Source organism: Sylvia atricapilla, chromosome 10, assembly GCF_009819655.1.
Source record: "Sylvia atricapilla isolate bSylAtr1 chromosome 10, bSylAtr1.pri, whole genome shotgun sequence".
NCBI classification, from domain to species: domain Eukaryota; kingdom Metazoa; phylum Chordata; class Aves; order Passeriformes; family Sylviidae; genus Sylvia; species Sylvia atricapilla.
In genome coordinates, this window is record NC_089149.1 from 26298073 (window position 1) to 26310823 (window position 12751).

General features: G+C 45.1%; 1 protein-coding gene across 2 annotated transcripts; it reads left to right on the plus strand.

The window, feature by feature from the left end:
* Positions 1-255: 255 nt before the first annotated feature.
* Positions 256-12522, plus strand: LSG1 (large 60S subunit nuclear export GTPase 1). Of its 2 annotated transcripts, XM_066326411.1 has the most exons (14): positions 256-370; positions 442-559; positions 807-927; positions 1492-1578; positions 2406-2492; positions 4637-4697; positions 5398-5574; positions 6609-7034; positions 7331-7432; positions 8248-8391; positions 8704-8827; positions 9428-9507; positions 10145-10318; positions 11599-12522. In XM_066326411.1, exons 1-14 carry the CDS (start codon positions 290-292, stop codon positions 11776-11778), a joined length of 1962 nt encoding a protein of 653 aa, XP_066182508.1. In that variant the 5' UTR covers positions 256-289; the 3' UTR covers positions 11779-12522. The 2 variants fall into 2 exon arrangements, with proteins under 2 accessions (XP_066182508.1, XP_066182509.1); XM_066326412.1 differs by lacking the exons at positions 256-370; positions 442-559; positions 807-927 and having other exon boundaries at positions 1490-1601.
* The last annotated feature ends 229 nt before the right edge of the window (positions 12523-12751 follow it).

Consider the following 12751-nt stretch of genomic DNA (forward strand, 5'->3'; position numbering starts at 1 on the left):
CGCGGGGCGGGCACACCGCGGGGCGGGCACACCGCGGGGCGGGCACACCGCGGGGCGGGCACACCGCGGGGCGGGCACACCGCGGGGCGGGCACACCGCGGGGCGGGCACACCGCGGGGCGGGCACACCGCGGGGCGGGCACACCGCGGGGCGGGCACACCGCGGGGCGGGCACACCGCGGGGCGGGCACACCGCGGGGCGCCGGGCGGCGGAAGGGGCGGTGGAGGGGAGCCGGTAGAACGCTGCCGTCCGCCCGCCCCTTCCGTCGGCCGTGAGGGGACCGCGGCACATGGGCAAGAAGCGGAGCGATGGGCTCGGGCGCTCCCTGCAGCGGCAGCGCGGGCTGGAGCGCCGCGGCGCCTCCTCATGGGTAAGGCGGGTGCCGGGGAGACGGCAGAGGTCGGGGCGGCCCGGGCTGACGGTGGTGTCTTGTCCCGGCAGCTGCACGCCAGCGAGGTGGTTGCGGAGCGCGGCCCGGAGCTGCGGTCGGCGCCCGAGCAGAGCCCGCTGGAGGAGTTCCTGGCCACGGCCGAGCTGGCCGGCACCCGCTTCGTGGCCGGTGAGCAGCCGGGACGGGCCTGGGGCTTCGGCTGGGCCGGGGGCTGATGAGGGGATCCCGGGGCGGGGTGACACCGGCTCTGGGACGAGCGAGTGCGAGTGGGGGCCGGCAGTGGGTCTGGCTGGGAGGGAGCTGGGGGCAGGTGGTGAGGTCCTGAGCCAGGGCTGGGGTCTGCAGGGACAGGCTGGGGGCGTAGGGGTAGCAGGGCTGGGGACGGGTGGCTTTGGGTGACTCTCTCTCCCTTCAGAGCGCCTGAATGCCCAGATCGTGTCTGCCCAGAGCTACACGGGGCTGCTCACGGCACAGGAGACCCAGCGCGTTCGGCAGCTGCACCAGGAGAACCAGGAGTTCCTGCGCATCCCGCGGAGGTGCGTTCTGCAGGGCCGGGCCTGGGTGCCTCTTGGCTGTGTGGGGCTCTGTGGCTGATCCCTCTGTGACTGCAAGCTTGAGGACAGCCCTCAGGTTGAAAATACCCTGCTTTTGGAGAAGTCACTAAGTAACCTGCATGAACTGGCTGTAACCCACAGCACGTGTGCCTGTCTGCATGTGAGTGCTGCCAGTGCCAGCCTCTCTGGCCTGATGGTGTGGCTTTCCTGCCCAAAGCTTGGCACTGCTGTAGCTGGTGCATCCAGGCTGCCTGGTAAGCCTTTCCAGATCTCTGTAAATGGCAAACAGAGAGATTAATCCCCATCTGAAGGACCATACAAAACTTAGCTCAAGAAAACAGCTGTGTGGTATTTGGTGTACATGCTCTCTGCTAATGGAGTTTGGAAGGAACAAGGAAAGAAGGTGTACTTTAAGCTGCTGAAAACAGGTGAATGCACATCTGAACCATTCCTATTGTGTGGTGTTTATGTTCTTTGTTTCCTGAAGTCATGTAGCTGGACTGACTGCTACTTCTGACCATTCACTCCAAAATATGCTTCTTATAGGCCACACTGGGATAGGACAACCAGTGCAGAGGACTTGAAGCAAGCAGAGAGAGAGAGCTTTCTCGAGTGGAGGCGACAGCTTGCCCAGTGAGTATGCTGCTTGTGGCTGGGTAAGTAGCTGGTGGCATTTAGTGACACAGGAGGCAGTGGGTTGTACTTATTTTTGTTGGACCAATAAAACAAAGTCTATTCAGTAGCTCTCTTGTACTTGTCCTGGAAAGCTGGACATCCCTGCCACAGTCCAGCATGTCTTTGTGGTCAGCTCTGCAAAGCTGTCTTGTGTGTGCATGTTCATTTAAATAATTCAGGATGGCATGTGATGTTCTTCATTCATCTGTGAAGTGGAGGGTTACTGGGTGTGTCTTTGAAGAGACACAACAGTGCTGCTCTGAATAGAAGGCAGTGCTGCCAGCCTGCATACAGCAGCTTGTGCTGGTCTGGTGCTGCATCTGCTGGCTTGGAGGGTTGAGTGGTATCTGCTCACACCCTGTAAACCCATGCTTACACTGAGTGAAATTGTTTAGGTAGTGGTAACACCAAGTTAAAGGTTGTATAGAGATTATTTCAGGTTATCCTCAAATTTAATTATTTTTTCCAAGTGGTACTCAATTAAGAAATAACTGCTGGCATCTGGGATAACTTTCCTTGTTTGTTATGGTGGCTCTCAAATTTCACAGGCAGACTCTTAATGAGTTCTTGTTCTTTCCATCTTTTACCACTTCTGCATTGACAAGATCAGGTGCCGCTGACAGCAGTGATCTGTCTGCAAAAACATCAGAAACAGTACCTCTGTATGAGTTTGGTTTGATTGCTCTCTGCAGAACTAAAGCCTTTTGGATCTAGGGAAGAACTCGTAGTGAGGTTACAGCCTGCCATGGACCAATTGTAACATCATTTTTTCTGTTTTGCCTTAGCCTCGAGGAAGAGAAAAAGTTAATTCTAACCCCATTTGAAAGAAACTTGGAATTTTGGCGTCAGCTTTGGAGAGTCATTGAAAGAAGGTAAAGTATTTTGCTGTCTGCTTTCTAAAAAGTGATGCTGAACGTATTTTCATGAACTGTAGCTTTTGAGACAATCTTCAAGTGTCTCAGCACAGGAAAAGTTATTAAGTTAGTAATGTTTTATATCAGCAGTGCAGTGGTATTGTTTGGAAGTGATCAAAATGTGATGTGAAGAAGGGCAGCTTCTTAGTGGTTCCAGCTGGTTCTCAGCACTGTGATCTGCAGGTGGCTCACTGTGAGTCCCTGAAGATTCTTCAGTGGCTGCTGCTCTTGGCCTCCTCCAGTAACTCAGTATGGGAGGCCTCCTTTGAGAATGTGACTTTGAGGTCTCTTGCCAAGGTTAACCTGTTCCCCTCTTTCCCAGTCACACAGCTGCAGCTGAGGTTCAGGGGCAGGAGGCAAGGACTAAGAAATGTTGGGAAAGAAGAAACCTGTTGGTCTTTGGCCCTTTGCCACACAGAGAAGTTGCAGCAGTGCACAGAAGACAACAGGCTGTCATATCACAGGAATAGCTTTGTTTGCTCTGCTGAGCTGTAATACAATCGGAGTGCTATTTACTACATTAATCTAACTGGGGCATTTAATTTCACTAGTAATTAAGTTTGAGATAATCACATCTCACTTTCCTAAAATTGAAAAATACTTCACCAGTGAGGTCATGGTGAGCTGGTCCTTTCACAGAAGGGGCTTTGTACGGAGTGCTGCTGGGCCTTTGGCTGGGAGAGTGCTGCTCAGGAGCATCCATTGTAGGGTATCATGATGTGCAGTGTGAGTGTACTGGGTGTTTTGAGGTGACTGGAATGTGTTATTAATGCCTTTCTGCTCCTGTTGAAGCCTTTTATTTCATGTAGAGTGAGGGTGCTGTCTCAGAAGTGAATGGAAAAGTCACTCAGTCCTTTAACCTTTCCAGATAATTTGATCTATTATCAGACTTTTCCATGTATTTGCTGCAGACTAGTTCCCAGCGGTGTGGCTCAGTGACTTCTCTGTATCCCATCCCAGTACGATGGTGTCAGCTTTCTCTTGTATTGATCTTTGAATGTCTGAAACTGTGCAGTCCCTCTTTGTACCCATGTGGCTTATTAAATTATTCCCTGGAGGGGGATTATTGATTTTTTTTTTTCTTTTTTTAATACGTAACAAACTGCTTAGTGAGGCTTGAAATTCTTCCATTTGACCCATGGTGTTCTAAAGCTGTCCTGACTTGACAGAAATCCCTGTCAAACAAATAGAATCAGCGTGTGATAATACATGGCAGTATTTTAAATTACTTGCCTGGAGAAGTTCTAGTGGAAGAGGCTGTAGTTAAATTTTCCTCTCCTTTTGATGAAAGAACATGGATGTCTTTGGGATCTGAGGACATTGCAGTTAATTACTGTGAGTCCTGTGAGTTAATTAACTAATGAGTCCTGCTCGTGTATGTGGTGGCAACCTGGTCTCTGGGTTTGGAAGGTGTTGCCTAAAAGCATGTTGCAAGGCCTTGCATGCATGTGAGAGGCATATATTTTACTGAAGTCTAAGGCTATTTTTTCATTGTTTTATGCTTTTTGTGGCAAAAAGAGCACGGAGGAACTTTTGAAAATACCCAATATCAAATGCTTAGAATCTGCGGGTCATTTGTGGAGGCTTCGTACATGTTGTTCCATGCAAGGAGGACAGCAGTGTTCCAGAATATCTCTCTGTGTAGGAAAACCACCTCTTCTCTCTGTAACCATCCTGCCACAGCTGAGGATGAGAATAGACAGAAATAAAATTGTGTTATCACAGTTTTTTTCGTAGCATTCTAAAAGATGGAGTATCACTACTGTGGTTCTTGTCTGCTGAGCATTTCTGAATGGTAGCTGGGTTGGCAAAATTGGCATGTTTTGTTCCCTCTTGCTGGCTGTGCAGTTGTAGAGCAGAATGAGCCAAGTAAGGAGGAAACACTGTACAGCAGTACTGGCTTGTAGCACAAGCATGGCTCTGTTGGGAAGGTGGGCTGCTGAGATGCTCTGTGGTTGAGTAAAGGTATTTAGTAGGATAATACAGTTAAAACTATTAAAGTTCCAAGCAAAACCTAAAAGTGAATAATTGCTGTGTCATACTGGTTCCTTTGAGACAGAGTAAAAAGGAGTACTTTATGGGGCTTTCCTTTACTTTTGCAGTGATATTGTAGTCCAGATAGTAGATGCCAGAAATCCCCTTCTGTTTAGATGTCAAGATCTGGTAAGTAAACCACTTTCTTGAATGTTTTCTTCATTTTATGTCTTAATGTTTATGTGATATGTTTTTGTTTAATGCGTTCAGCCATCTTGAAGCTGTTTTGCTGTTGTGCCTAAGTTGATATTTTACTAATTGATGCAAGTATTCTGGCATGAAATTCTTTTTCTTTGTCTTTCAGTATTTCACACAGAATAGTGTGGATTTAGAGGCACTTCTGCACATGTTACATTGCAGATATTATATTGTATTATTCCTCATTACCCACTAGAGGTGTCTTCACACAAAGAAATTGTCTTATGTAAAAGAATAGTGGAATAAAGTGGGCGAGGATTACAAAGGATCAAAAATTATTGAAGTGACAATTGTAATGATAGGTTATAGACCACTGCATCAGGGAGACATGAAATTGCTCAAATAGTTATCTGAGGAACTCCTGCTGCAGGGCGCTGATTAATATCTTGTTACAGCTCTAAGCAGACAAGGTGTTTGAACACGTGGCAAACAACAAGCTGTATTGTGGTAGTTGCATGCTCCAATTTGTTCTTGCAGCTGTTTGCTGAACAGCACTTCCACCAGCCCAGGGATGGGAAGCTTGGTTACACTCATGTGGAGCTGCATGGAGTAATTTGCTGCTCTTGTGTTGCCTTGGGGTGGAAGGAGTCAAAACCAGAGTACAAACTGATCCTTCTCTTGTTTTCCTTAGGAAAGTTACGTTAAGGAAGTCAGTAATGACAAGGAGAACATGATCCTGATCAATAAAGCAGATTTGCTGAGTGAAGAGCAGCGTGCTGCTTGGGCTCAGTTCTTTGAGAAAGAAGGTGTCAAGGTGGTGTTCTGGTCAGCATTGGCAGAGTGTGAACGGCTGTGTGGAGAATCAAAGGTACTGTAGGTGACCAGTTCAGACTAGGTCTGTGCTGGCTGCAGCTGGTAACTTGCTTTGCAGCTATCCTTGTGATATACCTGAGCATAAAAGGATTATTTTAAAGACCTGTGCAGCTGTAAAACAGTGTTTGAAGGATAAATTCAGAGACAAAAGTGAGGAGAGTGAAGTGGTGAACAAAGTGCAGAAGACAGAAACGGCCCTTGTAGACCTGCTTGCAAACTCTTAACTCATTGAAACAATTGGAAACCTTTCCAAGAGGGATGCTGTGAGGGATGGGGTTATCTGTACAGAGGTCTTTTTCTTTCCCAGGGAGGGGAGGTGTTTCTTGGAGAGCCTAAAGTACCTGAAAGCCATTTACCCAGTGGAACAAACTGAGCTGCTACCCCAAATTGCATGTTATTAGTAGGTGCTGCTTTCTTCTGTTATAGCCATTCAGGTGTGGAATATCCCATATATCCTTCCAAAAATACCTACTCTGTTCATCTGGTTTACAGTCCTTGTATAAAATGCTTTTATAGACCAGTTTAAAAGTGAGACTGAAGGTATTAGTTCTCTTTTTTGGGAAGAAAGGTCTACTATTGTTGTGAAAATATCTTCATTTTGAATGTAAACTCTTTACAGGGAAGAAATGTACTGAAAACAAAATAGCTTGAAATTATTTAATGAAATATTTAGACATGAAACAAACTGGCTTAGTGTTCTGAACATTCTAAAAAAACAACATTCATTCCTTTTACTCGGAACACTTAATTTAAAAAAACTAGTTTGTGTGGGCACGCATTCATTCTGGAGAGGAACTTCTTAATGACCTCACAGAGAAGCTGTGAACAGTCCCTTTTGGAATACTTTTGTCTTTCCCCTGAAACGGGCTAGTTTTTCCTATATCCTACTTAAGAGCTCTAAAAAACCCGAGTGTGATGTAAACACGATGAGTTGTCAGCTCTTGGGATCTGGCTGATGACAGCAGCTGCAGCCAGCAGCAAGGCTTGGTGTTGTCTTTGCATTTCACCTCTGCACTGCTGTTCCCACAGGAGCTGGGCGCTGAGGGGGGAGCGGAGCACGAGAGCAGTTCTGAGGATGAAGGCTCCAGTCAAGGACATGACAACACAGCACAAGGGAGCACAGAAAGAGCCTCCACAGGCACCACTTGGCAAAGTGTAAACCAGGTTCTGGGGAGTGATGATAACAGCAGTGATGAATATGAAGACTGTGAAGATGAGGAAGAGGAGGACTGGCAAACCTGTTCTGAAGATGAAGCTGGTGACGACATAAATGCTGTTGCTCCAGAGAGGATGAAAAGCAGGACTGATAGTGCTGCAGTGCAGTGTGGAGTGCAGGAACAGAACAGGAACATCAGGAACTTCAGCCATCTGGTACAGAGAAATGAGCTGCTGGAGATATTCAAAACTATGCACAATGGACCAAGGGTGAAGGATGGGGAAGTAAATGTTGGGTTGGTGAGTTGGACTTTATGCTTAAATGGAACTTACTTAATCTAAATTTTATTTGATGTGCCCTCAATGGGAAAAATTCATCCTGTAGCCTGGCTTCCTATTAGAGTATAGAAACTAGGAAGCACAAACCACTGTGGGTTTTATGCAAAGATTAATACTGAAGTTCCTGGAGCTCAGTGTGCCCTGCTTTTTGCCCTAGTTTTTTTAAAATAAGTTTTATTAAAGAACTTCCATGTCAGAGCTCTGTCAGTCTTTTGGCATCACCCTACCTGTTAACATTTCATTTCTTTGTCATCTAGGTGGGTTACCCCAATGTTGGCAAAAGTTCAACCATCAACACAATCCTTGGAAATAAGAAGGTGTCGGTGTCTGCTACACCAGGCCGTACAAAACACTTTCAGGTATTGTTAACACATAACATCAGTCTTCTCATAATTTCTTTTTTCCAAGTGGAAGAGAGCTTCATTATGACCTAGTAGCAGCCACATACACTCACTGAGAACTCTGCCAGCCTGAACTGTGGCCAGCAGAGTAGGTTGGAGAGGGGTGGCCTTAATGTGTGTAATTTTAGAACTTTAATTCTTGCTTCTAAACTTATGCTTGATTTTGACCCACTCATGAGAGCTGCTGTGCAATGGGGCATGTTTTCGATCTCCTGATTTTATTTAGTTACCTTGTCCCTTTTTTTCCCAACACTAGTCATGAGGAGAGAAGCTTTTTAAAGTGAGTGTTCCTCTAAATAGGTTAAGGTCAAGGTTTCAAACTATCCTTGTCTACATCATTGCTGTGAATAAATGTAGTTTTGCTGATATTTTCATATTGATCAAGCTTTGATTTTGAGGTAGCAGCTCCAATGCTATAGTGTGGGACCATTGTGTGATTTGTACTTTCCAAAGTCCTACCTGTTTCAGAAGGTCCCACACACTTAAAGGTTTCTGGAGTGCTTTTTTCTCTCCCATCAGGCTGGAAAGCTGAAGATCTTGCTGCTCCCATCTGGACACCTTATTTAGGAACTTTGAAAGTGTTGCTGTCTTCCACATCTGATCTCCTTAATTCATTGGCTGGGACCAGGGCAGGTGTCTGTGTTAGTAGGATTTCTGATTAGTATCATTTGCATCCATGTTTTGTTTATGCATTTGATTTTGTTGTTGTTGTCCCTTTTTTCTCCATGGACACCAATTTGCCATAGTGAACTAATGAGTTATTTATCGTGTAGACCCTGTATGTAGAGCCTGGCCTGTGCCTTTGTGATTGCCCCGGTCTGGTGATGCCATCTTTCGTCTGTACCAAGGCAGAAATGATTTGTTCTGGAATTCTGCCTATAGATCAGATGAGGGACCATGTTCCACCTATTTCTCTAATATCCTTTGCATGGGGTTTGTGAGAGTGCATGCAGGGGTTGGGTCTGGAGTATGCCAAGTAAAATGTTCCAGCCCTGCTTAGCAGCAGATGTGCTTGTGCTTTGAGGGAGGTGGGACATACTGGGTAAAACAGTCCTGCTGTGCTGGTGTTTTCCTATCTCATTTCAGCTTAGTCATGTTGTCAGACTTGTGTTATTTTTCTGGTTTGCAACAAAATCCAAAAGTCATTCTTTGTGTGTGCTCTTAGGGTGACAAGGGCAAGATTACTTGTGTAGTTGTAAATTACAAAGTGGTTTCCTTCACTAGCTTATGTTTGCCAGCATATCCCACGAAACATTTTGGAAGCAACATATGGAATAAATATCATAAGGCCGAGGGAAGATGAGAACCCAAATCGAAAGCCAACAGCTGAAGAGCTGCTAACAGCATATGGATGTGAGTGATGATCCTTTTAAAACCTCCACTGTGTGCATGGTTCTGAACATGGCCTTAGGAGAATGTTGGAAAATTAGGCCCAGCTTGGGTCTGTTGTGCATTGGACCTCTTCAACAGGACCTGCCCTCGTCTCATGAATGATCGTTGTTAATGGCTCATCTCCTGTGTTGGAGTGGTGCTTTGCCAGTCTCATTTGACAGATATAGTGATGATATGGAAGATACTGGTGAAATGCCCTACCAGTCTATACTGAAAGGGTGCTCTTACCCTTTCACACACCTCTCACCATCTGTGTCTGAACTGACTTTGAAGAATGCAATGAATTCTCATTCTTTGCCTTTAAAACAAAAATAAAACCCTAGCAGTTTTCTGCTAGTAGGGAGATGTCAACTCTAATAATTTCTTTCAAGTCAGGATGTTTCTTCAGTACCTTTACAGTCACCAAAATTCTTCCCTTTTTTCCCCCTGCTTTCCCCAAGAGAAGCCTCCTTCTAAGGGAGTATTTTGAGAAAGAATACAGATGGGTGGTTAGGCAGCAGAGGAAAATATACTAACATTCTCTTGTACTTACACAGAATATACTTTGGATTTCTCTTCTAGATATGAGGGGCTTTATGACAGCTCATGGACAGCCAGACCAGCCGAGATCAGCTCGATATGTGTTAAAAGATTATGTCAATGTAAGTGCTTCCTACATCTGGGTTTTCTTCCTTTCTCAGAGGTGAATTAAATGTTGCACTGGAGTACAATAAAGTAAATTCCATTTCTCTGGATAAAATCACCAGGTATCAAAAACTCTTTAAATTGGGTTGCTTTTATGTTTTAAAAGAATAAATTAAATTTCTTGAGCTGCCTAATCTTAGAAAGGTGATTACTAAAAAATATGGTGCCAGCTAAATAAATAATAATATCTCCAAAAATAGTTAGCAGATACTCAGGAAATGAACCCATAATGTACATTTGGACCAATATTTGGCACTAAGGACTGTTGTTCTGAGTGTTGTAATACTGCGTGCTTCTGTAGCACCTCTCAGCAACATATTGTTGGTAATTTCTTATAGGATCCCACGGTGCTCCTGAGAGTTTTGCTCTGTGTTGTTTGCAGCTGGACACTGCAGCTGCAAATGGTACTTCGATGTAGAGATGGAACGGTACTTTAGCTTAGGAGTCAAACCAGTTGTTACCTGGGAGAAGAAATGAAGTGTACTGATAGTCTGCCAGTGTGAGCCTCTGAACTTCAGGCCCTTCTTAGGTTTGGAGTTGTTTCTTTCCTCTCTGAATTTTCTTTGTGATAACCGTGTCCCATTGATTTGACAGGGGAAGCTGTTATATTGCCACCCACCTCCTGGCATTGACCCAGATGACTTTCAGCACCAACATCAAAGATGCCCTGACAGTACAACTCTGCAAGCCCCTGGACAGGTGAAGCCTGAGAAAAATACCAAAGCAAAACAAATTGAAAATGTGGTGGACAAAACGTTTTTCCATCAGGTAAATTCTGGAAGAGATTTGTTCTAGGGATTTTTGCTGCAGCACTCACCTGTAGTTACTGGGGCAAAATCACATTTGATGGTGGAGGTGTGCTGGGTTGAGTTAATGGTCTTGGATGTTGTGGGATCTGCATGTAATTTCTACCCAACAGCTCTCTGTTCTTTTTATTATCTCCTAAATCACTGGGAATGTCCTAGGTGACAGAAAGATTGCTAATGAGGTGTGCACAGATGATTTGTCAGAGGTCAGCAGGGTGACCCTTGTCATTAGCAATCAGACATCAGTCTTGGACAAACAGGAGGGTGGGGCGAAAGACAAGGAGGAATGACATGGCAACTGACCCAGAACATGGTTTTGAAATAACAAGTCCTTCAAACTGACATTTCTTTCCTGAGCTGATGTATTTAGAGGATGTGATAAGCTTTTTTAGGACAATTGATTTAGTTCTACCTGGAGGTTTTGACTCAGTACCTGAAATCAGATGAAAATAATATAAATTGATTTAAAATTCAGTCAAGAAATCTTAAAATTAAGTGGAAAATGGGAATTTTTCTTTACTTGTATAATTCTTGTTAGATCCCGCAGGGATCTGTTTTGTCCCTACACTACTGAAAAAGTGTATTAATGATTCATAGTGAACTATGAAATCCATAACTGACCAGATCTGCATACCTGACAAAGATTAGAACAGGTTTTTAACCATGAAGAGAATGGGTCATAGATAGCATGTTTCATCCTGTTTGGTTAGCTGGATGGGAGCACATTTGTTTAGCACAGCTAAGATAATCATGCATTTTGAAAACAAGAACTCAGGCTGTTTTCAAAAAAAAGAGTGAGCTATTTCAGAAAACTGTGACCTGAAAAGAATTTTTGGGATTACCAGACTGTTGCTCTGTCTGCCCAAAGTGCTGGCACAAGCTGTGAGCCCTGTCAGTGCTGCCCACACTCCAGACTCAAGCAACTTATTTTGGTCTGTGGCTTTCCTGGTTGCCAGATTTATTTGTGAAGGCAATTTGTTGTGCACAGAGCAAAGGCTGTGAGGATCCATCCTGGTGCTGGAGCTGATACTGGCTGGGACACAGGGTCACATCAGTGGCAGACGCTGGGGAACCCGGCACAGCTTGGCAGATCTGGAGCTGCTGGCAGGCTTTGGCTGCCTGCTGTGACCTTCCTGCAGCTCTGGAGCAGGGCCTGAGCTTGCCTGTGTCTGGTTTTACTGGCAGACTGCAGTGGTTCAGTATCTTCTCCTCGGTCACTGGTGGTTGTGTCTCCTTTTCCAGGAGAACGTTCGTGCCCTGGTGAAAGGGGTCCGGGCTGCCATGGGGTACCGGCCTGGGAGCGGCCTCGTGCCTGCCACTGCACCCAACCCTGCCAATGTGGTAGGTAAGCCCTGGAAAAAACACGGGAACAGGAACAAGAAAGAGAAAATCCGCAGGATCACGAAGCACCTGGAGGCTTAGCTGTGGCACCAGTATCTTGCCTTTTCAGGGCAGGGACTGCACTGTCTCACAGGCCTTAATTGAGGGGGAAAAAAAACCAGATAAATGGGCATCACTAGCTCACCTGGGAGCTCTGCAGTGGATTGGACTGGCAGGGGATGAGAGAGGGCTCTGGTGGCTGGAGTTCACCCCTTCTGAGAACAAAAGAGACCTGGTTGTTCCTGTTATCTGGAAGCCTGCCCAGACATTTGACTGCTGCTGAAACATCCTTTCAATGGGAGCAGATGGAGCTGTGCAGGAATGTTTTTTCCTTCCATAAAGGATGTATTTTATAGCTCTTGCAATCAAAGCAAGTCCTGTAAAACTGACTAAAATCTTTAAACAGTTGAATTTCAATGAGTGATGTTTGTTACATTTTGAGACACTATTGCTCATCTTTTTTTTTTCTTTTGTCTTTAAGGCTTGTTTGTTGATTTGACAGAATGCTTTAGTGTGTTGACAGATGAGGCAAAATGATCTTTATTGCCCTCTTCCTTCTCTGCTATTCTCAGCCCTATTCTGTAGAATCTGTAACCACGCCCTATTTCCCAGCTTGAGCAGAGCACACCATGCAAGGAAAGTGTTGCTTTTATATCTTTTACACTGAGCTGGTATCAGTTGTTTTTGTGTGACTTCCCACTGGTATTTTAAAACATTGGCTCCATATGACTGGCTAAAAAACTGGTGCTAATTTGTCCTTAAATATATTTGAGACTTTACTTCCTATATGTGTGTCATGTCTCATTGCTCTACATCAGAGAACTGTCTACTAGCAGAGTACATGAGTTTTTGATGCTAAAAAGACTTGACTTACTTGGGGTCAGATTAAAGTGAGATTTACTTCTCAGCTGCCCTACTGAGAAAATGTTTGTGCATATGATCAGAGCTCTTCATTTCTTATTCAGCACAGGGAGTCATTACAGGACTGGAAAAGCTCACCAAGACGAGTCATGCT